At 34.7% G+C, this 27863-nt stretch overlaps 5 protein-coding genes across 6 annotated transcripts; 2 read left to right on the top strand and 3 right to left on the bottom strand.

Moving 5' to 3' along the window:
* The first annotated feature begins 159 nt into the window (after positions 1-159).
* Positions 160-7874, top strand: LOC18044454 (protein MEI2-like 2). 2 transcript variants are annotated; one of them, XM_006437124.2, is made up of 13 exons: positions 160-501; positions 1404-1471; positions 1592-1735; positions 1820-2280; positions 2933-3091; positions 3184-3300; positions 3408-3559; positions 4482-4573; positions 4702-5701; positions 5809-5893; positions 5980-6048; positions 6318-6497; positions 7279-7874. In XM_006437124.2, the coding sequence occupies exons 2-13, from the start codon at positions 1429-1431 to the stop codon at positions 7393-7395; spliced, it is 2619 nt and encodes an 872-aa protein (XP_006437187.1). In that variant the 5' UTR covers positions 160-501; positions 1404-1428; the 3' UTR covers positions 7396-7874. The 2 variants fall into 2 exon arrangements, with proteins under 2 accessions (XP_006437187.1, XP_006437185.1); XM_006437122.2 differs by having other exon boundaries at positions 1392-1471.
* Positions 7364-12154, bottom strand: LOC18044453 (ribose-phosphate pyrophosphokinase 4). The gene is made up of 7 exons (XM_006437119.2): positions 11820-12154; positions 10912-11227; positions 10312-10407; positions 10035-10103; positions 9785-9913; positions 8482-8581; positions 7364-8411 (listed from the first exon to the last, which is right to left on the bottom strand). Exons 1-7 carry the CDS (start codon positions 11957-11959, stop codon positions 8278-8280), a joined length of 984 nt encoding a protein of 327 aa, XP_006437182.1. The 5' UTR covers positions 11960-12154; the 3' UTR covers positions 7364-8277.
* Positions 12155-16591: 4437 nt separating this feature from the next.
* LOC18044452 (glycerol-3-phosphate acyltransferase 1) lies at positions 16592-18822 on the top strand. The gene is made up of 2 exons (XM_006437117.2): positions 16592-17474; positions 17741-18822. The coding sequence occupies exons 1-2, from the start codon at positions 16728-16730 to the stop codon at positions 18623-18625; spliced, it is 1632 nt and encodes a 543-aa protein (XP_006437180.1). The 5' UTR covers positions 16592-16727; the 3' UTR covers positions 18626-18822.
* Positions 18823-20768: 1946 nt separating this feature from the next.
* On the bottom strand, positions 20769-21854 carry LOC18044451. The gene has a single exon (XM_006437116.2). It carries the CDS (start codon positions 21654-21656, stop codon positions 20769-20771), a length of 888 nt encoding a protein of 295 aa, XP_006437179.1. The 5' UTR covers positions 21657-21854.
* A 2114-nt stretch (positions 21855-23968) lies between these two features.
* Positions 23969-26596, bottom strand: LOC18044450 (PLASMODESMATA CALLOSE-BINDING PROTEIN 2). The gene is made up of 4 exons (XM_006437115.2): positions 25938-26596; positions 24695-25171; positions 24559-24589; positions 23969-24456 (listed from the first exon to the last, which is right to left on the bottom strand). The coding sequence occupies exons 1-4, from the start codon at positions 25999-26001 to the stop codon at positions 24288-24290; spliced, it is 741 nt and encodes a 246-aa protein (XP_006437178.1). The 5' UTR covers positions 26002-26596; the 3' UTR covers positions 23969-24287.
* Positions 26597-27863: the final 1267 nt, after the last annotated feature.

Here is a 27863-nt window from a genome sequence, read left to right as displayed (position 1 = left end):
TCACCTCCTTGTCAACGGACGCCAAACAGAATTCAAATACAGTGGAATTTTGAGAGGGAAGAGAGAATTAATTCATCGTTCAATAATTTGTGTCGATGTAGAGTTCTGTAGTGTGGTGTTATATAGGCTTTAGTGGTAACTAGTCCTTGCTTCCCTCCAATCATTTTATCTCTGTGAGATATTTTTCTTTTCTCCTTTTTCTCTTTCATTTTCCTTTTCTTTTTTTTTTAAAAAAATTTTCTTTTCTGTCTAGTTTCTCGGCGAGAGTAGAGGAAGTAGAAGAGTATAAGAAAGAAATATCTCTGCTTCTACGAAACTCTCTCTCTCTCTCTCTCCCTAACTCTTCGGTTTATTAATATATAAAAAATATATATATATACACATAATCCTGATCAAGACAAAAACTTTGTTTGAATTCTCTGAACACATCATCATCATCATCATCATCATCGTCTTTAATGGACTCTCTTTAATTCATTTATTTTCTCTCTCTCCAAACAGGTACTGTCTTTTCTCTCTCTTTCTTTCTTTCTTTCTTTCTTTCTTCCTTTTACGCTTCTTCGTAATTTTCGTATGTGATCAGTTGTTTTGTTTATTAGGAATTCAAGTAACTGTTACTGAAATAGTGAAATTTTGAGTTTAGAGTTTGTGTTTGTGCTTGACTTGATGGCTAAATGAGGCATTTTTTTTTTGTCCTTCATGTGTGTGTTGACTTTGTGCGGACTGTTGCTAATTCTGTTTGATTTTTTGATGTGTCGCGGAGTTTTGGATGTATTATTAGGTTGTTGAAGTTTGTGATTTCGTACCTGATCTTGAGAATTTGCTTTGCTCAATTGTGTATAGAGGAATGAGTATTTAATAGGCTCAAGTGAATGTTGTTTCATAATTGCTAATTACTTTTGATTGTAATGTTCATGGAGCTGAATTTTCTCACTTAACAAATTGTAATTGTGTTTGTACTTAGTTGATTACTAATGAATTTCACAAGAGCTTTTACTAATGAAAAACAGTAGAAATGTGGGCAACTGATTAACGAAATAGTTTTCCAGCGTGATAGTAAGGGAAGAAATCATGGAAGCTCGATTGTAATTGTCCTGTGCTTGAGGTATTTGGTTCAGCCTGACATTTTTGTGGTAGATAATTGAGCTCTTGGACCATGTTTGCAGTCACTTTGATCATTTCTGAAGAATTTAGTGAATGCACTTAAATTAAGTAAATTCCTATAGATTAATTAAATAGTTATATCGTCTTTCTTTTCTTTGCTTAATGTACTGTTTTCGATTTAATCTTCAATTCTTATAGATTTATATCTGTGCATCTCTTTATGAATGGCTATTTGATGATGTTAAGGCAGCTCCATAACAATAAACAAATTGAAAATTTGTTAATAGCTTAGCTCCCAGGTACTTTTGCTGCTGTGAGCAATTTATGGAACAACAATCAGGGGATTCTGTTTCGGGCCATTCTAAAGGTGCCTTCTATATCTCTCTCTGTCAATCTGATGAAAGCCAAGACAAACATTTATTCTTATGTTTCTAGTGTAGTTGCTGATGTCATATTCTGAGTGGTCTTTGGATCAATATTTTTGTAGGCTCATCTAATATTCCATCATTGACCATCCCTAAGAAAGTGGGAAGTGGTGCGTGGGGAATCTCATTTGGAACAGAAGCAAATAATGCATCGAATGATGCAAGCTTGTTTTCTAGTTCACTGCCTGTCCTTCCTCATGAGAAGTGTATGTGTGAGCTCTTCTTACAAGATATAGTAGATTTCTATTACTTAAAATTAACATCTTAGGCCTTCTTTTGCCAACATGCAGTGAACTTTGCTGATTCAGAACACCATGATCAATCTGTTGATGATAGCTCACCAACTTTAAACAAAATTGACCTGGAAAATGAGAGCAATGGTCCACTTGCTGGTGTTGAAACAATTGGAAGCTTGCTTCCTGATGATGAAAATGATCTTCTTGCTGGCTTAGTAGATGATTTTGACCTAAGGGGGTTGCCTAGCCAACTGGAGGATTTGGAAGATGATCTATTTGACAGTGGCGGAGGAATGGAGTTGGAATTTGAGCCCCATGAGAGCCTTAGTATTGGAGTGTCAAAACTGAACATATCTGACGGGATTGCTGGCACTGGCATTGCTCACTATCCTATCTCAAATGGTGTGGGAACAGTTGCTGGGGAACATCCATACGGGGAGCATCCTTCAAGAACACTGTTTGTGCGAAATATCAATAGTAATGTTGAGGACTTGGAATTGAGATCACTCTTTGAGGTATGTCATATTGTTTTTATTTCCTTTTACAAAACCTTTATGTCCACTTTGGCATTAGTATCTGTGTTATTAATGTCTTTGCTGATCATGTTACTTCTGAAATTTGGTTATTTTTCAAATAATATATGTATACCTGACATGTATTTGACTTGCTATGGACATTTTAACATCTTTCCTGGAAGAAAGAATGTATCAAAGGCTTAATGAAAAGGTTATCTCATGTTTTTCTCCATATACCAGATAAAATAATATTATCAAGTTATGAAAAGGAAATGAATAAGAGATCACATATTATTTAATGTTATTGAAAAAGAGATGTTCATTTTCTGTGTTTTTCTTGTTATGATTGAATGACTCTTGTTTCCTGTATGTGAGTGAATTTTGGGTATTATGTGTATTCTGTTGAATTTACATCCTGTTTCCATGTGCATTGAAGTCTTTTAGTGATTTGCTTTTAAGTGCTGAACCCTTTTGTTTTTTTTTTTCTGTAATTGCTGTTTTTGGGTCTGGTTGAAGAAGTGTATTATTGTGATTCTCTGGTGTTATTTCTAATTTGTTCTGCCATTTATCATGGTGAAAATGACTTTGAACTCAATTTGATAGTTTCTACAATCATTGATTGTCATTGATTGAATGCTTATTTTCTTTGTAGCAATATGGGGATATCAGAACTTTATACACTGCATGCAAGCATAGGGGTTTTGTGATGATATCTTACTATGATATCCGAGCAGCTCGGACTGCAATGCGTGCATTACAAAATAAGCCCTTACGACGAAGGAAGCTGGATATTCATTTTTCCATTCCCAAGGTTTGGTTCAGGATAGCTTGTCATATGATTTTATGTGGACGTTAATTCCATCCTGTACTTATTCATGAATTATTTTTCTGGCTAAATTCCAGGATAATCCATCAGAAAAGGATGTAAATCAAGGGACCCTTGTGGTGTTCAATTTGGATGCTTCTGTTTCAAATGATGACCTTCGTCAAATTTTTGGGGCTTACGGGGAGGTCAAAGAGGTGCTTGTTTGCCAATATATATTTATCTTTGACGCATCCTTATAATTGTACCCTGAACGCTATGCTAATTGTTTACCTAATATGTAAGTTTCTGTGTACAAATGCAGATCAGGGAAACACCTCATAAGCGACATCACAAATTCATAGAGTTTTATGATGTGAGAGCTGCTGAGGCGGCTCTCAGAGCATTAAATAGGAGTGATATAAATGGGAAACGCATAAAGCTTGAACCTAGTCGCCCTGGTGGAGCACGTCGAAAGTAAGTATCAATTTGCTGATTAAGTATGGTTTGTAAAATCAACATGCATTAATCTATCCCCTATACCATGCAGTGTGGGTTTAGTGGTTTAAACATTTTGTGGATCATGCAATCCAAGTTGGTTATTGATTGAGAAAGGGTGTTGCATGTTGATTTCTGAGTGGATATCTTGGTTCCACATTTTCTCAAAAGATTTCCAAAATTTCCTTTTGGTAATCAAAGCACAGCAGTAGCTTCAACAATAGTGTTTGTGGCTTTGTTTATTCTTCTTAAATTACTTGTTTCCTCATTAGTTGTTGATGATAACTGCAAGATTATCGAACATTCATATATTATCGGACCTGCCCTCTGACACCAGTTGCAGCTTCCATCTTCATCTGCCAGAGTTAAATTTCCAGTTAAATCATCAGTAGTCGAGAATATAAGATACCTGTACCTTTCTAACTTGTGAGTGCAATTTCTTATGAAATTCCTAGTTAAATGAATGCCATTATTTAAGTGAGATACAAGTGAATTGTAGATCACTTGAGTGGAACAGGGAAGCCTTTCAGTTTTTTAAATAGAAATAAAAAGATGCAGTTTTTGTTATGTTTATGTAACACTTTTGGACCTGCTGTTCGTTGGTGATTTTTTTTTTCAATAATATTCTTCTGGCAACTGTAAATCTGCTAACAGTTTTTTTTTTTTTTTTTTTACTTTTTCAAGTAAATCTATCCATAAATGATAGCTATTCTTTGTAAAATAACCGGATCTGATCTTCTATGGTCTCTGAATGTTATGTACATATTTTATGATTTATAATTTCTTTTGTTGATATTCCTTCTTGAATCATGTTTTGTTGAATTTCTTCACTTATATTATATGTCATGAATCATCTGTAAAATAGAAAATTAATAATGTCGAGGTACTTGTTTATGGTCAGCCTGATGCAACAATTAAATCAAGAGCTGGAACAAGATGAAGCCCGAGGTTTTCGGCATCAAGTAGGCTCACCAGTGACCAACTCTCCTCCAGGTAAATAGTTTTTTCTTTTTTTTGGTGGTAGTCTGAGAAGTTAATAATGTGTACTAAAGTTTATCAACTCCTTTTGGAAATGTTTTTTTCTTTCTATTATTAGCTAAATAGTGGCACGTCAATGACAGGTACCTGGGCACAGTTTGGTAGCCCAGTTGAACGCAATCCTTTGCATGCTTTTAGTAAGTCTCCGGGTTTGGGAACACTCAGTCCTATAAATAGTAATCCTTTGCATGCTTTTAGTAAGTCCACGGGTTTGGCAACACCCACTCCCGTAAACAGTAATCACTTGCCCGGGTTGGCTTCGATTCTACCACCTCATCTATCTAACACTGGAAAGATTGCTCCAATTGGTAAGGACCAAGGAAGGGCTAATCAAACAAACCACATGTTTTCTAACTCTGCATCACTGCAAGGAGCAGCCTATCAGCATTCTCAATCCTTTCCTGAACAGAAATTAAGTGCAAGTCCTGGCCCTAAATCTCCTTTTGGTGAATCAAATTCAAATTCTTCTGGTGTTGGAACTTTATCAGGTCCTCAGTTTTTATGGGGAAGCCCCCCTCCTTATTCTGAGCGTTCCAGCTCTTCTGCCTGGCCAACATCCTCTGTGGGGCACCCATTTTCGTCTAGTGGACAAGGACAGGGCTTTCCCTATGGTAGTCGGCATGGATCTTTTATTGGTTCACATCATCAACATCATGTTGGATCAGCTCCCTCTGGTGTTTCCCTTGACAGGAATTTCGGCTTTTTCCCTGAGTCACCAGAAACATCCTTTACGAACCCAGTTCCGCTAGGGGGTATGGGTCTAAGTCGTAACAATGCAGGTTATATGATGAATGTTGGTGGTCGTGTTGGTGTTGGCCTTCCGTTAAATGTGACTGATAATGGTTCACCTAGTCTCAGAATGATGTCATTCCCAAGGCATGGTCCCCTCTTCTTTGGAAATGGTTCTTACTCGGGACTAGGAATAACTAGCAATGAGGCGTTTACTGAACGTGGTCGCACCAGGCGAGTTGAGAATAGTGGGAGCCAGGTTGATAGCAAAAAGCAGTATCAGCTTGATTTGGACAAAATCATTAGTGGGGAGGATACTAGGACTACTTTAATGATCAAAAACATCCCTAATAAGTAAGAAAATTTATGAATATTCTTATAAAAATGTTGCAGTGCTTGTTGGTTTCAAATGAAGATGGTTAGCTTATTGATAATATCTACTTTTATTGTCTTCCTTTAAGGTATACTTCAAAAATGCTGCTGGCTGCCATTGATGAGAATCACAGGGGTACTTATGATTTTCTGTACTTGCCAATTGACTTTAAGGTACCTCAACTTTGGGAAATTCTATAATCTCGTTATTATATAACATTTTTTGATTGATTTGCTGCTGATAAGCTATTTGTATGCAGAATAAGTGCAATGTGGGGTATGCCTTTATCAACATGGTGTCTCCTTCGCACATTATTTCCTTTTACGAGGTACGAGTTCGACCCCTTCCTCACTGTTTCCAAAGTTGATGCACGTACTTTTAATTCACTTTTTCTTTTATATTATTCGTGCGTTGAAAGCTGGAGAAGTTGGTTCTCTATTCATAAATGGTAAAATTGTTAAAGGCCATCCAATAGAAGATTACCTGTGTTAGATATCAGATTGTCAGGCAACTGATTTGTACTCTATATTGCTGATGTGAAGAACCTTGGGTATCCATTTACTCAACTAAGAACTTATATGATGGAAATCTTTGCAGGCATTTAATGGGAAGAAATGGGAGAAATTCAATAGTGAGAAAGTTGCATCCTTGGCATATGCCCGAATCCAGGGCCAGGCTGCCCTTGTAACACACTTTCAAAATTCTAGCCTGATGAATGAAGATAAACGATGCCGGCCAATAGTCTTCCACTCTGAGGGCCAAGAAACCAGTGATCAGGTACCTTATTTAGTTCTCTTTCTTTTCTGCAACTACAGAATGTAGTGCCTAGTGAGTTGAAATTTCCCCTGGTATTTGTCTTTGTATTGTTCTCTAATCAAGTACTCTTACCATTCAATAGGATTTTCAGTCATTGGTCTGAATTAATATCATTCTTGTAAAGAAAATTCGTCAAACAAATTATGCTATTGTTTAGGTGATTCTTGATTTACCTATTTGTCCACTTGTTGACATTGTTTTATTGCATAACTGAATTGTCAAATATAAAATGTATTTGGATTTGCCACCTGAACATATCAACTTTTAATGGTCTATACTTATTTTTAGCTGCCAAATTTTAGTAAGATGAAGAATAGAAATGATAATACTATGCAGTTTGAACTTATCTATCTTCAATTTTGAAGTGGTCCGACAAAAGGGGCATAAGGATAAAAGTGGAAATTGTAAGGGATGAGAGGTTCATCCCATGTATGTGGTTAAATGGGTGGAGATAGATCAGAATGTAGTGATCCCAAATATAAGGAGAAAAAGGAAAGTGGATGGAGAGAGAGTCCCAATTATGTTTTTTTTTTTTTTGGTGGGGGGGGTGGGGTTAAGTGGAAATGTGACACCCCAAGGTACCCCTAGGGGAGAGATTAGATTGATATAATACAAGCAGAACATGCATATGAGCTGATCAGAGTCCAAATAAAGTTTACCATATGTGTGATTCCGTTGAAGATATTGTATGGACTCAGTTTAGTCTTTGCTAACTGTTTTTATGCTTTTGTGGATCTTCCAGGAAGCTTTACTTTCCAGCAATTTGAACATATTTATACGTCAGCCAGATGGGTCATATTCTGGGGACTCCTTGGAAAGCTTAAATGGCTACCCGGATGAGAAGCCAGAGAAGATTTAACAGTAAATTGGAAATTTTACTCTTGGCCTTAAGATATGGTGGCTTGGAGTGCTGACTGTTGTATAGGTATTTAAGTGTACAAAGTTGGAAGAGAAACCAAGGTACAAGTGTATATTATGCATGCATCGTGGTCGGTGTCCTCTTTTCAGTTATGGACACTCCACATATATTCACTAGGGAGCTTCTGAGTGAAGTGGCAGAGAGCATTTTGTTAACATTTAGAGCAGCAAATTGTTATTGAACCGGATGAGAAGAATAAGTTTGGAGCAGCATATTACTGAGAAGTGAAAAAGTCTTTGCAGCCATATGCGCATTCCACGATGATCTCTCTTATATTATAATCTTTCAAAGTTCTTTTGTTGGGTCAAATTTGCATGTTTATGTCCGTAAATATTGTGGGAGGTCTATTACTTAATTGTATAGCGAGAATAATCAGACACTGGATCGGTTCATCATAATGAGATTAATGGTTGTACAGATGTTCTATTTACTCTAAAACGTTACTGTATTGAATGTCCGTAAACATATTATATTTCTCATGCGAACCAACAATGGTGATTGAATTTGTTTTCTATTCGTTTGCTTAAAAATTCTGAAACTGGTGCGGCAGTTTTGATATTCACGGTGTGAAACATGTAAGTCATTCTGCCAGCGACGAAGGCAAGTGCTATAACTGAAGACTGATAAACAAAAAGGTTCATTGGAAAGGCAATGATATATATATATTTTTTACTTTAATTTAATTTTTATTTATTTGTTTATTTTTTCCCCCCACAGAAGTTGGGATTTCACACAAGTCTTGTGATACATATCATATCAATAATAAAACTAGCCTATAAGAAAATTGCAGTACTCATGAAGTTACATTGCCAACAAAATCCATCAGATTTGTAGAGCATCAGCAATCGATCCTGCCAGGCTCAAAACTTCAAAAGGAGCCTTATTTGCTATGGCTTTGACAGTGAGCGGGCACGAATCCGTGATCCAAAAGTTGGCAAAAGCATTCTCCATGTTTTCTGAAAATTATATGCAATAAGAACACTGAAGTTGAAGAGATAATATGGTTGAGAGAATACAGGTAATTACCGCCGTTCTTGAGAGTGAATCGCTCCCAAGAGCCTTTTGGAAACACACCATGCGTGACATAAGCGCTCACCTTCGCTGCACCATGAGCTGCCAGAACTTTCTGAAACCATAACGAGAAGAAAACTACATTAGCCACCCATATTATGAAAAGACTTCTTGAATTTCGATGCACGTGCTGTGTGCTCCTCATTTTTAAATCTGAAGAAATGCAGCAAAGGTCCCATATTATGACATAACTAATGAGGGAACTATTTGAGCTTTCAAATTTATACCAAATAAAATTACATTAACCACCCATATTATGACAAGACTTCTTGAATTTCGATGCACGTGCTATGTGCTCCTCATTTTTAAGTCCGAAGAAACACAGCAAAGGTCCTATATCGTGAATTTATCCAGATGCCATTTTCAAACAAAACAAGACATAGCGAAGAAATTGAGTAATTGCCAGAAATGTCAATTTATACTTGAGTAGTGGTCAGTTAAGGATCCATGTTTGCAGTTTGTAGATAATTTAAATTGAGCGAACAACAGAACATCAAAATTTATTTTCTTCTTTTCAGTCTCTCCACTTTCACCACGCAAAAAGAAGATTAAAAATTCTTTTCTTTGGTTGTTCTTTCTTTCTATTTCAGAAAGTGAACTGCAGTAACACCCAATAATCATTAGAAAAATGAAAGGCATGCAAGAAAATACAAAGCCAGGATAAAGATAAAGTATAAACTACCCCACCAGCAGTTGATACTGAAAGCCCTGGAAGCTTAAAGAGAAAAATGGAAGGCATATCCCTACCAGATTTGAACAGTGTAACCACTACTATTTTGCTAAATTTCAGAAAGCTTGATCTAACTGATCTGCAATTTGGTTCCATAGACTTGTCCAACTTAAGTTCAACTTGCACCACAAAATAATTATCCAAGAAAGGCCCATATTGGCAAATTCTAAGGTACAGGAGATATTAATGTACAAAAAATTCATAATCAATGATTTTTGTTTTACAGATTGGTGTGAAGTCAATATATCTGATGAACAAAAAAAGTTTGTAATAAATTTGGAAAACTGTAGACAAAAAGTTATAAATGTGAAAGGACTTTTGCCCAAAAGGCCAAGAACTTAGATGAATAATATATGCTTATTGAAGATGTTTGAGTACTGACTCCACAAAAATCTTTCTTTTTTTTTTTTGGGTTGGAATAATTATTTATTCAAAGAATCAAGTTTTTAAAAATCAGAAGGTCAGAACCCATTCAAACTCTGAAACACAAATTTTTAAAAGAACAGCAGGTGGAAGGTAAGATAATACCTGGCACTCAATGAGAGTGCCTCCGGATTGCACCAAATCATCAACAATGACCACATGATAACCAGCAGGATTTCCCTCCTTGATCCTAACTATCCTCTTATCACCTTCACGAACCTTGGCACACACCACCTGCCACTCAACAGGATCAGCTTATCCAGATTATACAATAACTAGAGTAGAAGTTTTATTAACTTATAACCTTGGAAGAGGGAAATCATTTATTTAAATTCATTGAAGAATTAAAACCAACCGTAGGGAAATGATCCAGCATCTTGTGGAACCGCTTCCAGGCTCCATCATCCGGAAATGCAATAACTATCTGAAAGTAAATTGGAGAGATTATGGGCTAGCAAATATAGTAGTGACAGTGCAGTGCAAAAGCCTTCAGTGAAGTCTCTAATAAAACAACAATATCAATATGCAGACAATGATAATGCCTCAATAATAAGAAGAATGATCAGAAACATTACTCATAGAATAACAATATAGTGTACAAGAACAGGCGACTATGTTTTCTGTGTACTCACATTATTGGCATCAGGGAGCTGGTGCAGACGTTGCTTTAACAGAGGAATCCCCGTCTCAAACAGAGGCAAGACATGGTCACTGAAATAAAATCTTTCCTACACAAGGAGAACTGGCAAATAAAAATAAGGCCTTCTAAAAACAAACATGCAGCTGGTACTTAAGAAAACATGTCATGGATAAACAGAGCCATCTTTCAAAGGTAAAAGTTGTTGAAGATAGATATGGACATTTTTAATGTTAACGAGCTTATTCATCACAAGTGTCAAGAAGGCAAACAAGTAAAGAAAAATGATCATTCACAAATCTACACAATTTATTCATGAATAAGAGGATTCAAGCCATGTGCAATCAATGTAAAGTGCCTTCAGACTGTCTACTCCCCGTCAAAAACACTTTGGATGGCCAATGAGTACAAGGAAACATTGAGCTGAAGAATCTACAACTAGATACTCTGCAACATCATATTGGTGTATAATACCCTAAATGTTTAAGTTAGCAGAAACTTCGGTAAAGAAAAACAACCGATCCAAACATAGAAAGGACATATCATAGCAAAAATCAGAACATAGTTTAATAGTTCTGATTGCATGTAGTTTAACCTGCAAAGCATGTATGTCATAGATGACTAAACTAGTCGGGCCACCTCTTGAAGTGGGAATATTTGACAATATCCTCGCCATGGTAAATGCAGTTGCTACATCCCCTTCTTCTTCCATTCGCTCAAAGGAGCCAGTTGGAAAGAAAGGCAATACCAGCGTGAAGGAAGCAACAAACAGCCTCGGGAGTGCATATATGACAGAAATCTGTTCAAAGATGACTCCCGGGGAGCTGAAAGACGCAAGAAAGGCCACATGCTGACCTCGAATATCATGTGCACTATTTATATAAAGATTTGGCCACCCGTCAGCAAAGTTCCTGATACATCCATAGCACAGAAAATTACCATTCTAACTCAAACACAAAAACATTCACGTTGGTCAACACCACAGCTATACAATGCACTTACAGCGCATGCTATGAAATCATTAAAAAAAAAAAAAATTCTTGAAAATTTTGGGATTTTTCAAACATGGTTTAGTCTCCATATTTCCTAAGAGAGCTGCAAAGCCCCTATCGAAAGACAAAACTGACAATTGATTTTTCTATGCTATGCGGTGGATATGTTATGAGCTGAAATCACAAATACAATAATTGTGTTGGGTGAGTTTTATGAGAAATAAACCATCGATCATAACACTACAAAATTCCTCTGTATCAAAACTTAAACACAACTTCAACTAGGATGAATTAACAATTCCTTTTTTTCTTTATTAAATAATAAAAAAAATCTCACAAGTGAAGCAGCAATCGCCAAGAGAAAAGAGAAAATTAAAAAAACCCCACATCAAATTCATGGCAGAGAAGCTAAACAAAGCAAGAGAAACACAAAGAAAATTGAAAAAAAAAAACACACACACACACATAAGTTGATAGAAACAGAGAAAAGAGAGAATTCAGAATTAAAAACCTCCAGTTAATGGACTGGAGAGTAATGAGGTCGGATTGAGCTGCGACTTTGCGCGCAAGCTCTTCGCACTCCACACAATAGAACAAATGAACTTGCTTCTTCTGTGACTTCTTTGCCTTTACTTCTCTTTTGTCCTCCATTCTTTTTTGTGCAGTGGCGAGAATGAATGAATTGAGTGAGGGTTTCAGAGAGAACGCCTCCGCATTTTATACTTTTTTTTTTTTTTTTAATAACTCAGTTGTGCGTAAGCGCGACGCCCGGGTTAGAAACTTGAACTCGTTTGACTGACATTTGACTTCAAAGTTTGAACATTCGTAGATTTTTCAACATTATTCAAGAGTCCATAATTTCTTTTCTTCTTCCAAACTCCACTCCAAAGTTTATTCATATAATTTTTTTTCCGTACCAAAGTTCATGAAATAATCCCATTCAAATGCAACCCATTATTTAGTGTAATCGAAGTAAGTTATGGCAGATGTTGGATTGGATTTCTAATGCATTCTATAACTATGTTTTTAAATTATTTTTTATTTATTGTAATAATGTAATTTTTTCTTTTTGGGGAAAAAGAGAACCCTTTTAAATCAATTTAAATTTAAATATGTTTACATATGCCTTCCTGAAAAGCTAAAATTGGAAAAACACTTTAGAGGAGGGGTTTATTCTAATTAATTTTGCTAATTAAAAAAAATTCTAATTGATTGTGTTAAATTTTTATTATTAATTTTTGTTTATATGCATCATGTCCTTGACAATATTTAAATGTGGACATGGTGGTTAATGTTTATCATATTTAAATGATTACAAGCATTTTCCATGCCCGTTTCTTTCTTCAACGGAGAGAACATAAACATAGGTCGATAATAAATGCGTAGACCGCAATTTTTTAAAAATTAATTTACATCAACTCATAAATAATTTTTTTTTTTATAATTTTATTGTTTTCCGTCGAATAATTAAAGAATTATAAAAAATTACTTAAAAAATAATGTAACTTAATAACTTAATCGCTGGTGCTAAAACTTATACGTATGGTGAAGGCGGCCATGATGTGAGCTATTTAGAAATGGAGCATCCTATAAGAGTCCCAAGCATATTTTTCAGAATGTTAGGCTCATGATAAAAATTCGATGTTGATTTTTTTTTTTTCTATTCTTTTCATCCATATTCTATCTCATGCATGTTCTCAATTTTTCTCGGAAAGGTGGCGTAATATACTTTTTCCCAAGCGCCATTTTAGAACAATTATTTTCCAATTTATTGATGCCAAATCTCAACAAAGATTCTACAAGAGATGCCGCCATTAATTAAAGATTGAGCTGTGCATGCCATCCAATGAAATAGTGGAATATGCCAACTGTTAGCAATTACAATCTTAGCTTTACCTTTCCCCACTCGGCCACCTAATGAAGAAAACATAACACCGATAAAATGGGGGTGGGGAAAACAATTAAATGTTTAAATATTTAAGTGTTGTAGAGTGGAACTATTGGCATCCTTCTAATTTCTTGAAAAAAAATCATAATTGAAAATTTGGGCTTGTTAACTGACATGAGAAAATCAATAGAAAGAGAGATATAAATTTATTATTTTTTCTTTCTTTTTGTTAAGATTTCAAATTTCATAACAGACAAATTAAAGCAAGAGAGAGAAGGAGAGTTTTTTTTTTCTTTTTTTTTTTTTGGAGAAGAAGAAGAATAGAGTTGATTTTTTAGTTAAATTGGGTTTCAAAATTATTTTGCATTCGTTCATTTAATTTTGGGGGTGTGGTAGAAATTAGAAAAGGAGTATTTTTTTTTTTTTTAAAAAAAAAGGGAATTGGAGGTGTGATGATTGATAGATCCACTACTCAGTAAGTAAATGACAAATTTTCAGAATAGTATGAGATAGGTTTGGTTAGCCTATTCTATGTACATGGTATTTGAAAAGCAAATTAATTATGCTGGTCTCACGGTCTCACCGCCAACTTGTACAGTGCTATTCAACTAATCCATGGACGGTATTCAATCAACTTCAATGTTTTTTTTTCTTTTTTTTTTTTTAAATAGATGTACTCTTCTCCAGTCTATAGAGAAAAGCAAAATTTGTTTGTAAATTAAATGATTATCGTTACTAAATTTACACCCACAAAAAAATTTAAATTATCAAACACACCTACAACTTGTAGTAGATTTATATTTTTATTTTTTAATAAAATCTATCTGTTGCGGGTTTTATCAATTACCATACCCACTAGTATTCCACAGACTGAATTTTTTTTTTGATTTTATCATTTAAAATCACAAATATTAAAAAATACTTTTAATAATACATAAAAAAATAAATTATATAATTCAAAATATAAACTTATAACAATAGCTAAAAAAATAGACATACGATACTCAATTCTAAATTTGATCAATATAATAAGAAATTAAAATTTCAACATTAAAATAAATACACAAAATATATTAATCTAACACAAATTATTTATGTTGTAGACAAATCATCATCACTAATTATTGATCAATGTATTACTCTATCTTTTAATCAATATACAAGTATTATCAACAATATTAACAAGTAAATTTTGTACAACTAATGTTAACAATTTATTAAAGAAATTAAAACACAACTTTACCAAGTAATCATTAGGTTCAAGTCATTGAAATAAAACAAACAAAATCAATCAATTAAAATAAAATATTAGTAATATTAAACTTGAAAATTATAAATTTCTAGTCATTAAAAGCTTTTGTGTGTGTGTGTGTGTCTATAGCGATAAGAAATGTTAAATTTAGGAATTAAGAACTTTAACTTATATATATATATATATGATTAAATTTTTTAACGTAATTTTTGTTATTAAAATTAAAAATATAAATAATTAAAATAAAGAATACGGATTGGCGGATATTTATGCGGGTGTCCGATAAATTTTTTTATCTCAATACCAAACTCACTTGTAATTTACAGTGGATTTTAGTTTGAAATACCAAACCTGCCCGCAACTTGCAAGATTACCCGTAGTGAGTGGGTTTGTGAGTTGGCAAGTAATTTTGCTATCCCTAACTATTGTACCCCCCTATACTTCAATACCATCATATTTTATTATGTTAATTCTTTATCCATTGGATTTTATCTAGACTGTATGGTAGAACCTTTAGGATACAGTAGTCAAACCCTTAAAAGTCAGTAAATGTAATATGAATCGTCATATATACCCAGCACAAACTTTTTTTTTTTTTGGATTGATTAATCTATTGACATTACAAAAAAAAAAAAATTACTAATAACTAAACACATAAATAAATTCATAAAATAACCCAAAGGTCTATTGAGACTAGCTTGAAATTATGCCCTTATTAATATTTGAGATAAATATATATTTTCAGTCACACAAACCTTGTTGAGAGCAAAAATCTACCACTAAGTCAAAGCTTTATTACATGAAATTTTGTTTTAGTAAAAGGATCAACAAAATTAAAAAAGATATAGTGCAGTTCAGAGATGTGCCTATTATTTGCTTGAACATGTATTATTGCAAATATATGGTATACCCCTAATAAGATTTAGAAAAATCAAAACCCTAAAGAGAATGAATCCACACCGGCTAAGAGTCGTGCAACTTTAATTGTTTTCCCCCACCTCCATTTATAAGTGTTATGTTTTGTTCAACAGGTGGGCGAGGCAGAAAGTTAAAGCTTTGCAAAATTATTTGTAATGCCACGACACTGGACAAAATACCATGGGAAACTAAATGCATGCCTAGCTTGCGCATACATTGCATGATTCAACTAACGATTTTCTGGCATTAGATGACATATTTCACATATCATTACTTTAGAATAGTAACATTACTGCATGATCATGCACTGTAAACTATAAATCATATAAATATTTGAATCCTCTAATGTTTCACGCAGACACTATGCGTGATAATCTAACAGTAATATCAAATGATTGAATGTTCACCAAACCAAACCCTCAGCGAGACTTGCATGATCTCAACTACCAAATCAACAAAACGTAAAATTATATTCAAGAACATGCAATTTCATTGATTAATTTCTTTGGTTCAAAATAATATATACTATCCTATGTTCCTTTTTAGCAATAATACCACATCACGTCCGTCGGAATTCTTTGCTTTTATAGCAACTAAAAGCATCTCTCGATCGTCCTTAGACAACTACCAACTAATTGGGATCTTAATTAGCGAAATATGAGATGACAATACATTGAAGTCAACACATGGCATGTTCATAGCGAAACAAAGTCAATCACCTAAATAGCAGCCGTAATTTTGCTGATACGATTTTGACCGGTATATAACAATTTTAAAATATTGTTTAAAAGAAAAAAAGTCAAAAATTTTCGGATGGTATGGGCTATCTAACTTGGGACTGGTCCTTTGGATTGAAAAATTGATATCCCAAAAAAGTTGTGTACACATTCCAATGCCTAAAATGAAAATTGTTGAGGAGTGTGAAAAAGAAAAAAAAAATTTCGAAACAATGACCAAAGGATGAAAACTTTTAATGGCGGTCACCAACAATCCCACCTAACTAAAAAACGTTGCTAAGCTAAGAAAAAATAAAACTCTGTAGCGTCATGTGTGGATGTGCTCATGTGCATGTTCATATCGCGCTTCTTGTTTGAATAATACGAAAGAATTAACGAAAACAAGGGGGAGAAAAGAAAAGTTTTTGACAGTGTAATTAATGCCAGCGGTGTGTGGCTAACCAAACGCATTGGTCAACTTGCCACTAGACTGCCTTGTAATCAGAGTCTTATAAATATTTTCTGCTTCTCTTGCACCTTCTTCAGTTCTCCACAAAGCTCCTAAGCAGAATTTATCTTCTTTTCTCTTGTGTTTTGTCTCTTGACATCGTTGCATAAGTAGAAGCAAAAGCAAAAACATTAGCCATGGTGCTTCCTAATGTAGTACTGAGGCTAGTAGCAGACTTGCTCTGGTACAAGATTCTGGCAAATTCGTGCTACAAAGCTGCAAAAAAGATGAGAAGCTATGGTTTCCTTTTAAGGAACCCATATGGCAAATCATCCCAACAGTCACAGTCACATCAAAATCCTCTTTTTCCTAGTGTTACAAAGTGTGATTTAGAAAATAAAGGCTTTGACACTGTGGTTTGTGACATGCATGGAGTTTTGTTAAGGTCCCAATCTTTTTTCCCTTATTTCATGCTTGTTGCCTTTGAAGGTGGCGGCATTTTGCGAGCATTTTGTTTGCTTTTGTCTTGTCTTTTCTTGTGGGTCTTGGACTATGAGTGTAAACTAAGAGTCATGATTTTCATAACCTTTTGTGGGCTTAAAACGAAGGACTTGGAGAATGTGAGTAGGGCGGTTTTGCCTAAATTCTACCTTGAGAATCTCAATGCTGAAGTCTATGAAGTTTTAGCCTCAGCTGGGTCTAGATTTGTGTTCACAAGTGTTCCTAGAGTCATGGTCGAGGGATTCTTGAAAGAATATTTGAGAGTTGATGGTGTTGTAGGGACTGAATTGCAAACTTCTGGTCAATATTTTACTGGTTTAGTTTGTGGCTCTGGTTTGCTTGTAAAACACACAGCTCTTATCAATTATTTTGGTGACCAGAAGCCTGAACTTGGCCTCGGAAGTTCAAGTTTCCATGACCAACTCTTCATCTCTCAGTGCAAGGTAATTATTCTTTTTCCTTATATTGGCAATTTATTTTTGAAGCCCATAGAGCAATTTTGAGAAATTTTGTCATATTTATAGAAAAACCATTATTCATTTTCTTTTTACAATTTTGGGTAACCACCATCCTGCCAATTCCGGTTTGGCTTCAATATACCTTAGATCTTCATTTAGAAATTTTCCCATTTGAGTTATGATTAGTAAACAGATTAATTACTTGTGTACAACATAATTGTATTTAAGCTGACTAATCAATATTATTATAGGAAGCTTATGTGGTGAACAAGGAAGAGAGTAAAAGCAGTGCAAATTCTATAATGCCAAGGAACAAATATCCAAAGCCTCTCATATTTCATGATGGAAGGCTAGCTTTCTTGCCCACTCCATTGGCAACTCTTTCAATGTTCATGTGGCTACCAGTTGGAATCATTCTAGCCATTTTCAGACTCTTTGTGGGCATCATGCTTCCATGCAAACTAGCCATCTTATTGGTCGCAATGAGTGGTATAGAGATAAGACTTAAAGGCCAAAGCCCATCATCATCAAGTTATTCAAAAGGGGTCCTCTACGTTTGCTCACATAGAACACTTTTGGACCCTGTTTTCCTCAGCAAATCCTTAGCTAAGCCTTTGACTGCAGTCACATATAGCCTAAGCAAAATGTCTGAGATTATAGCCCCAATCAGAACCGTCAGATTGACAAGAGACAGAAAGAAAGATGGAGACACCATGCGAAAATTGCTAAGTGAAGGTGACTTGGTTGTTTGCCCGGAAGGAACCACATGCAGGGAGCCCTATTTGTTGAGGTTTAGCTCATTGTTTGCTGAGCTAGCTGATGACATAGTCCCTGTGGCAATGAACACACATGTGAGCATGTTCTATGGGACCACCGCCAGTGGACTAAAATGCTTGGATCCCATTTTCTTTTTGATGAACCCTAGACCAAGCTACCATATTCAGATACTTGGGAAATTGCCCAAAGAGCTCACATGTTCAGGAGGGAGATCAAGTCATGAGGTGGCAAATCACATACAAAGGCAGCTGGCTGATGCATTAGGGTTTGAGTGCACTAATCTTACAAGAAGGGACAAGTACTTGATGTTAGCTGGAAATGAAGGGTTTGTCAATGGTGACCAGCGACCAAAAACCTAGCTACTTAACCTACCCATCCCATATCATGAAATTTCGGTCTTTTGAAGCAGCAATAATTCTTTTCCCTATAAGGTCCTTGTAATACGTTAGAGGTCGCCATTAGTTGTGGTTAATTAATTTAAATGTTATATGTTACAATTCTTATTGCAGAATGACATATGTATGATTTCCAGTTATTTTAGGTATAAATTTTATATTCGAGCTAAGGTGGTCTCACTCTAATGGTAAGATGCGATTTTCCCAAGCCTCGAGTCTTGACTTCAACTAAAAAAATCAAATGTTGTATTCAAATCACTATTGTTTACACTTACGTTCAAATGTTTCCATCTACATTTAGCGGATAAGATTGAGACATTAATATATATATATATATCTGAAATTGATTCAAGAAAATAAATAGGTTATGAAGACATTAATATCTTGAGTTTTGCTTCAGTTAGAGAGCGATGGAGTTGGCTTCAGTTAATGATTTCATTCTATCTCCTTTAATTTTTTGGGTACTGATCACTCACGAAGCACAGACCCCCATTATCCAAAACAAAAGAATGAAAGAGAGAAAGAGAGAAAAATTAAAAAGAAGTTTTAAATTACAGTTTTTTGTTTTAAAATTGCCTTGAGATACGTGCAGCATGCATGCTATAAGTATATATCATGCAAGCTGTCATGGACGGTTAGAAATTCCTGCTTGCAACTGAATTTAATGTTGAGATAAATGCAAATTGAGGGGTCTCTTGCGATGAAAACCAATTCTCTGTGAGTTGTTGAAGAGAGGCAGGCAAGGCAACCCCATGATTTATAAATACCACTGGTTTTGTAGGCTCCTCCTGTTTTCAATGATTTGATTTTTGCATCTCCTGCGATCTATTATGTCTCACCTTTTTCCATATGTTTTTTGCCTCCTCTCATTTCCTTTAGTTCATGTATGTATTATAACAGTTTTCTGACTTGAAATTCCGATAAAGTTTAAGAAAATTTTAAAATCATATCCTTTAATATTATTATTATTATTATAAAATTAAACTTTAAAATCACACGATTTTAAATTTTTTTACATTTTAAAATCTTGAATTGAAGATTTTATATATATAGACACAAACTAAATTCGCATCGAAAGAAGAAGGTGTGGGCAATTAAACTCTACTGAGGTTATTGATAATCTTTGGGTCGAAAGTGATTGTTAATCCAAAGGCATAACTATAATTTATCTTATTCAACGGCTTCATGGTGCTTGTCGTTTTCAGAGGACGACCGGACTTATTTGTCTTGTCGGTGAGCATTAATTTTATCCTTGATGAACTTAGAGCATGCATGTTCTTGAATCTTCGTTGAGTACTCGCACTTGAAGTTGATCCAAATCCTTCATGTTTTCAAATGGCAGATTTCTCCTTCGACTTTTGAACTTTCTAAGCTTCAAGCAGTACTAGTCGTAATGCAAAAGACACTTTGGCACGCAGACATAACTCATTGAAACTCATTAGCTCTATAATGCGAGAAAGAATCGTATGAGCGATCCTACCACCTCAGCAGGCTAAGGTGGAAGGACTAATCATTAAAATTTTGTCAAGATAAGTGATTCCCACTAAGAAACTCACCATTTATTTATATTAAATTTTTGTGGTTCTCAATATAAAACCTAGCTACTTCGGGTTCCATATGAAATCTATTGTTCCTTCACCGCCCAACATAAGTTTTTCAACAGATGTGGGGAACTATCTATCATATTTTATAAAATACATATGGACTCAAATACACAGTTTATAGAATTATCTATCATATTTTACAAAATGTATATAAGATTAGTGGGTGATATTATGGTAAAAGAAAAAAAAAATATCAATCACCAAAAGTGTTGACAATATATTTTTAGCATAAATCATGCATGTAATCATCATATCACCAGAGATTCAGAGAACATGGTCTAATCTAAAATACTGTACAAAACTTCTTATCTCTTCCTACTTACCCTTTAAAAAAATTGTCACGTGGACAGAGCAAAATGTCCCACATATTGCCAGCTCAAAATAAAAGAACCTGTCCCCAAAAATTAATGTATGTGTTATGTCTACATGTTTTTATCAAGAGCACCGAATGCAACTTGGAAGCTGAATCTATCATTCAATTTATTTAAAAGTGGAAAAAAAAATTATGATAACATTTTATAAGAATCACATAAATACTTAGCTTCCATCCCTAACGCATCATCCACCGTCCGATTATCCCATCTCTGCCTCATACCTTGGTTAAGCCGTTGGATGAAACCCTTATGATTCACCTCACAAAATTCCAAGAATCTTGCCGTAACTCCAGCGTCCTTACTGTCCCAACAAATGTGACCAAATTCTGGCAACTCACCACCCACGTAATTTTTGGCATCCCCAAATCCAGCTAACATGCTTATGTACTCAACCAAGCCTTGTATCAGCGACGGGGGAGCCCTAGACTGGCCGTCCCAGAGCCATATCCTAGCCATGCCACGTTGCAACGCCGAGACAATTGCGTGGTTGGCATTAGCAATATTAGTATCGCTCATTACTGATGAACTTAGACTAATCACAAAATCATCATTGCTTTCATTGGTTGTGTCCACGGCGACCAATATTCTCTGTGTCGTGTTCGTGGTGAGCCGGAGAGTGACATGCTGAACTTGCTTCTTGCTGTCCAGGGAAAAATTGGTATTGGGATAAAGAATGTTTTCGGCGAAGGAGCTTGTGTTGAGGAGTATTCTTGTGGCCTTGTCGTTTGATATGTAGAAGAGCTCGAAGCGTCTGCCCGCCGGAGAGTCTTTAGCTTCATTGATGATTGTTATATCGAAGCCTTTTGATGCTTCATGGTTTGCCCATATGGAGATTACTCCTAGGACAATGACTGCAAGTAGCCGGAAGGTAATGGAAGTGTTTGAAGACAAATGGTTGATGCTGTGGTAATCGGCATCGTTTTCATCGGCACAGGCGGTGCCGGCGGCGTCGGCGGAGGAGGAGGAGGTGGTGGCAGTCGGGGCCAAGAGGGGTCGGAAGAGGTGGGGGTCTTCCATACATGACAAAGGTGTGCTGCAAAAATGTGAAAAGCAATTACTAAATTAAGAGAGGAAATATTATTAATGGTCCAGAGAAGCTGGATATGTGATGAAGCCGCCATTTTGATAAAACAGAATTTTATTTTGAGTGGTTGCAAACGGTGAAGGGGGAGGCCTTCAGTGTGGCCAGAGCTTATTGAAATGTGCAAATATGCTACGGACCAACAATTATTTGGATACGTTTCTTTTTTAAAAAAAAAAAAGAAAAAAGAAAAAAGAAAAGGATATAAAAAAATAAAATAATAATAATAATAGTAAATAATTCTTTTTGTAGTGGGGTTGTATTTGTCTTGAGTGTTAAATGATGTGGCCTACACGACGTGCAAAGGGTTAACATGTTAAAATCGGGTAACGCGATCTATTCATAGCAAGATTTTCATGATTTTGACAAATTAAGAATAAAAAAAAACAGGTACGTACATATTGATGCCTGGTTCATTTGAGCTGGATGACTCAGCGATCACCTCAATCGTCAGTGATGAAAGAAATACAAAGTTTGTATTTAAAATACATGGTTATTGTGGACAACTGTGTGTCTGATGGATAAGGTCATCACAGCCATTCATTGGCTTATTGAAATAACATGTGTGTGATGGATAAGGCCATCACAGCCATTCATTGGCTAACTGAAATGTACGTATACATATATGATAATGTACAAGAACAGATCACATGGTGGATCAACGCACTTTCTTATGTGGTCGGACAAACAGCAATGGAGCTGGATCATCCTTTGTCGGCATCCGCTCTTTAGAATATTAACTATCGCTTGGTACTTTTCGTTCTGGAATTCTTGAGATCCAATCGCTCGATCTTATATGCTGATGTATTAATTATTTGTTATACAAACAAATGTGTCACTGCATCCTTGCGATGTTGACTAATTAGAAAATTTTATAATCTTGCTAAAAGGAATTATCACCTTAATTAGTACATACATCTTTTTTTAGTATGTTCAAATAGATACCATATGTAAAACGTAGAATGTAACAGTGAGATACTTTTGTACATATCTAACATTCTGTCACCTCACTACTTTATTTTATATAGAGAAAATATCCACTGTCCACCTGTTTTTTTTTTCTAATTTTTTTAAAATACACAATTTTTTTTTTTGCTGGAATCTACCTAAAGTTATATTTTATTTAACTTTTTCATCTTTGTTTGGAATTCGTTAAGAAAACTAACAGAAACTTTAAAAAATAATCATTTTACCCCCAAAATGAAAATTATAATTTTACCTTAAAAATGTCAAAAATAATAAGATTTAATGATGAATATCATTATTGGTACATTAATAAAGTATAAAAAAATCTTAACTACTAGAGATTATAACTCAATGAATAATAAAACTCTACTTATCTTAAATTCAATTGATGGTTTGCGAGATTTGACTATTTTTAATACTATTGTTATAATTTAGCATTCTAATTACAGATATATTTAAAAAAAAAAATCCTGCATTTGATGGTTGTGGAATTAATCTAATTTTTGGTAATTTTTAGGGTGGAATTATAACTTTCGTTTTGGAGGGTAAAATGGTCATTTTTTAAAGTTTCTGTTAGTTTTCTTAACGGATTCCAAACGGAAGTAAAAAAGTGAAACAAAATATAATTTTAGGTGGATTTTAACAAAAAAAAATTATATATTTTTAAAAAGTTGGAAAAAATGGGTGAAAAATGGATATTTTCCGTTTTATATATATATGGATCAATCATGAGATGACCTGTGGCAGATGGGCCGCTCACTGGCATGGGCTTCTTATTTGGGCCAGATCCAACCAGGAAACCCGACATTTGAAAATGAAAGAATTGGTTGTCGGTACTTGATGGTTGGAATCCAGGCCCAAAATAGCCATGCTACTTATTTTTGCCGTCATCACTAACAAAATAGCCGAAAACAAATATAATAATTGATCCATCCCACACTGGGCCTTTTAGATGAACGAGGGAGTGAGTTCAAGTCCCGTTTTACTAGGGACTCAAATTCTTTTTAAATAGAAGTAGTTTTCTCTCTAAACAGTAAACACTAATATGAAAACTAAACCATGACAAAATCACACTCAAAAGTAATGTTAGAGTTTATTTTTCCAATCATTAGAGTAGTTTGCTCTTCAATGTAAGAATAGTAATTTGGGCTACGCTGCAATAAAAATGATATTAATTAATCACAAAAGATTTATGATTGTAATATATCAATAGTATTATGATTGAAATTATAAAAAAAAAATAAACAAATTGATCCATAGACAAATATTAATGCCTCGGAGCTCTACAAACAAGAAAATTAACCATGATTTCTACCAGTACAAAAACTCGCCATTTTGCTTTCATTACCCTTGTGATTTCTCTCTCCATCACTAATGACACTACCCCATGTACATACAACTCTACAACAGCAACCCAAAATTGAACCAAGTTCGTATGTGCTTAGTCAATCAGCATATCCCCAAAAAAAAAAAAAATAAATAAAAAAAAAAGAGGAAAGAAAAAGAAACACTAAAGGTAATTGCATGACTTGAAGTTTGATTCATTCAAAAAAGTGAATACAGCTTCCATGTATACTTTTAATTCTAGTGGTAGCTAGAATTTAGACCAGCTGCAGCATTAGGAAACATGGCGCAGGAAAGAAAATTGACATGCTATGAGGCTTGGCTGCTGCAAGTGCAAGCGATGCAGTGGGGCTCGGTGGATTAGGAACAGCACCATATACTGTCGCCCCATTAGAATTTGTTGTGTTTAAGATTGATGAACTTGTGCTGCAACAAATTCCCATTAAAGCTTGTCACAATTTGGTTCTTAATTGCTTGTTGTACAAGAAGTCAATAAATTAAAACAAAAGCAGTGCTGGAGAGTGTCACCTGGTGGATTGATATTGGCATGTACCGCTACCTAAAATCATAGTAAAGATATCCAATTAACAAATAAACAAAGTGATGGTCTAGTGGTGTAAGTGTAACTGTGCAGTATATATGGAACAATAATAAAGATACTCACTGGGGTTAGTGCTGGTACTAACAGCAGCTCCTCCAAAATTGCAGCTACTTGGAATCGGATTCTTCTGATAAAATGAATTGAATGCATAAGAAGCATGGTCTCTAAGGGTGTTGGGATTGTAACAACTTCCACCGGGCTGAATTGCTGAGCAATCAGCACCATACCCACAAGCATAGTCCAAAGCAACTTGTAACGCGGTATGTGATGCACTTTGGCTAGCTACACACCAGCTTGCTCCGGAGGATACAGGGGTCGTCGTGGTGGGCGGAGTCAAACTCGGGGTTGTTGCTGCCGGGGATGTTGTTTCTGGGGTTGAAGTTGGGTTCAAAATTGGTATTGATGAAGTGGGAGTAGCGGGAGTTATGATTGGTACCGTTGTTATTGGTGTGGTAATGTCTCTTTTGGTAGTGGATATAGAAGAATTTAATTGTACATTTTTATCTTCAATGCCAAGTTGTGCACTTGTGACACTTGCACCTGAATTTTGAGACAGGCAAAAGTAAGATGCCTAATGTGAATTGGGTTTGTGAGAATTGAATTTCAAACAAGAACTAGAGCAAAATTATTGTTGTGGAAAAAGGAATCAAGATCTTTTCAAATAGTTAGTTCAAAATTCAATATCAACCACACATTCATGTTACTAACTACATTCTTTTTCTTATAGAGCAGCTCTGTGGGCACCTTTGGCTATGGTTGTACTCAATTATGTTGGTAGAAAGGAAGCTAGAAGAAACATCTTCAACAAGAAGACAGTAAAGCAAAAATTTAATAAGAATATGGCTTATGTATAACAGGTCATATGTAATAATTGAGGACAAAAAGAGCAAATAAAGAGAAAAGTTAAAATTGAAACAAGAACCATGCATCATTGAAATTTTGAAAAAACAGTAGCTTCCTAGAGTAATAACACACTAACACCAATTAACTATTTGGCAATATGAAAAGAAATTCCATTCAGATAAAGGACGGTCAATTCAGAAAAGGAGACCAATACCCACATGGGAAAGCAATCAAATTCTATGTCCAACATGTAAAGTAAGCAAACTTTGAATCAAAGAAGGTAAACTATGTTTGAACATGAAATGACCAAATTCACGCCAATTTTTTAGCTTCCCCTGTTCATATTTCAACGAATGAAACTGCAGTTTCATTGAGATTGCTGGCTCGTGAACAAGAAAAAGAAACGAACAGAAAATTAGAAATATACAAATGCTTAAGAAGCAAAGAAGACAAAGAAAGTTACCTGAACAAAGGAAGAGACAAAATAGTAGGAGTGATATTTGAATGAAACTTGCTGCTCTTCCCATTTGTCAAGATCATCAAAGCTTTGTTTTGCAGCTTTTTGCAGCTTCTTCAGTGTTAATATAAATAATTCTCCAATCTCAGTTCTACCTGCTTCTCACGTTCAAAAGAAAGAAAGATAGAAAGAGAGGCCAAGACATCATCAACTAAAGAAATTAAAATATGAATGATATTGTAGAAAGAAGAAGATTTTTCACCCTCTTTGTGAATTATACAAATATATTTTGAAAGATAAGTGCAATCTAGAGCGAAAGGAAGAAACATGGAGTGTGGGAAGGTGCAAGCAACAAGAGAGGAATTAAGGTGCAAAAAGGAGGGAAAAGATTGGAAAAGAAGTTAAAGAGAGAATTGTTTTGGAATTGAGGTTTGGTAATGTGGTGATTGTAATGATGATGATGATGTGTGCCTCTTGCCTTTCTCTTTTTTTTATATTTATCATGTACTCCTTTTTCTTGTTCTATAACAGTGAATCAAAATTATATTAAATATAATACCAATATTTGTAACTTCCATTAAATTGACTTCTTGCTGAAATTAATCACCTAGCCAAAGAGAGGGGATTAAAGAGTGAGAATCTGAAGAAAAGAAAAAGAAGCAATTAAGCAAAGATGGTTGTGTGTTCCTAGACTGCACTAAAAAGTAGCAATCAAGTACTAGTCTATTATCTCTTCTGTTTGGGTGTCTTTGTTTTTTAAGCTGATTGGCTTCTTTTTGTTTTTTTTTTTTGTTTTTGTTTTTGTTTTTTTTTTGTGGGCAAGCCTTTGTTGTTGGGTCGTTATGTGAAGGGGAGACTCTTATCACAACTAAATGGTCCCTTTTAGTATTTTATTCTACTTTGTGGAACAATCTTGTCAAATTTTTTCGCTTCAAAATGGAGAAGAAAACCATTTCCTCTATGTAATTAAAGAATGGTTCCGATTCTCAATTGATCATATATTATAAACGAACACAAACTTCTTCACCAATTAATCCACAAACAAATAGTTGTTTCTAGTAATTAGGGATCTTCTTTGTCATTAAGGTTATATTAATATGTGCCTTAAGAGCATATTAAATAAAAACTCAAACACTTCCCATCAACTTATAAATAATCTCTTTTAAACAATTGATTCCAACTAATATCCAAATTTAATGTAAGTTTTGGAATCTTGGATCATCACTTGTATGTGGATTTAATTGCTAAAAGCATAGCATGGGGGACCATGGATAAAACTTGCAAGCAAACAAATTCAGTGAAATTGAGCCTTAAAATAAAGTAGATCGTCCAAAATACTATCATGAGGCTACACTTTTGACCAATTGGATTCCCACCTATACATTATAAAATACTCCTAAACCTCTAAATATTTAAATATACAAATAAAGGCTCTCCTTGATTGTTGCCACCGCTTTATTATTTTAAATAATTAAATGAGAATATATCTGATAGAGACTTCAAAGTGTAAAATTTTCAAAGGCCAATAATTGTTTGTAATCTAATAATTTCCCCATAATCTTCTACAAAATATAACTTTTAACGCGACCAAATCTTTGTTATGCCTCCATAACTCCAAAGTCACTATTGGCCACATGACTTCTAACATTTTTTTTCTTTCATATTCTGATTATTTAGTGGAAAAGATTTTACGTAATTCAAGGCAAAAGCTGGAAGCCTACTTTTGCAAACTTGACATTAACGATTCAGCACAAGGAACCTAAAGATAAAGAGTGGCTGGCATCTCAATTAAATTCCTTTTCTTGGGCGACATCCAAGTATATGGATTACTAATGCTTGGTTGTAAACAAAACGAAAGAGAAGATAAAGAAGGAAGAATCTGATCCTCATTCTCTCTTGCGAATTGCTAATGCTTGCAATTTCATAAACACT

This window comes from Citrus clementina, unplaced genomic scaffold (assembly GCF_000493195.1).
Source record: "Citrus clementina cultivar Clemenules unplaced genomic scaffold, Citrus_clementina_v1.0 scaffold_4, whole genome shotgun sequence".
Classification (NCBI taxonomy): domain Eukaryota; kingdom Viridiplantae; phylum Streptophyta; class Magnoliopsida; order Sapindales; family Rutaceae; genus Citrus; species Citrus x clementina.
This window is presented reverse-complemented; position numbering and strand designations above follow the sequence as displayed.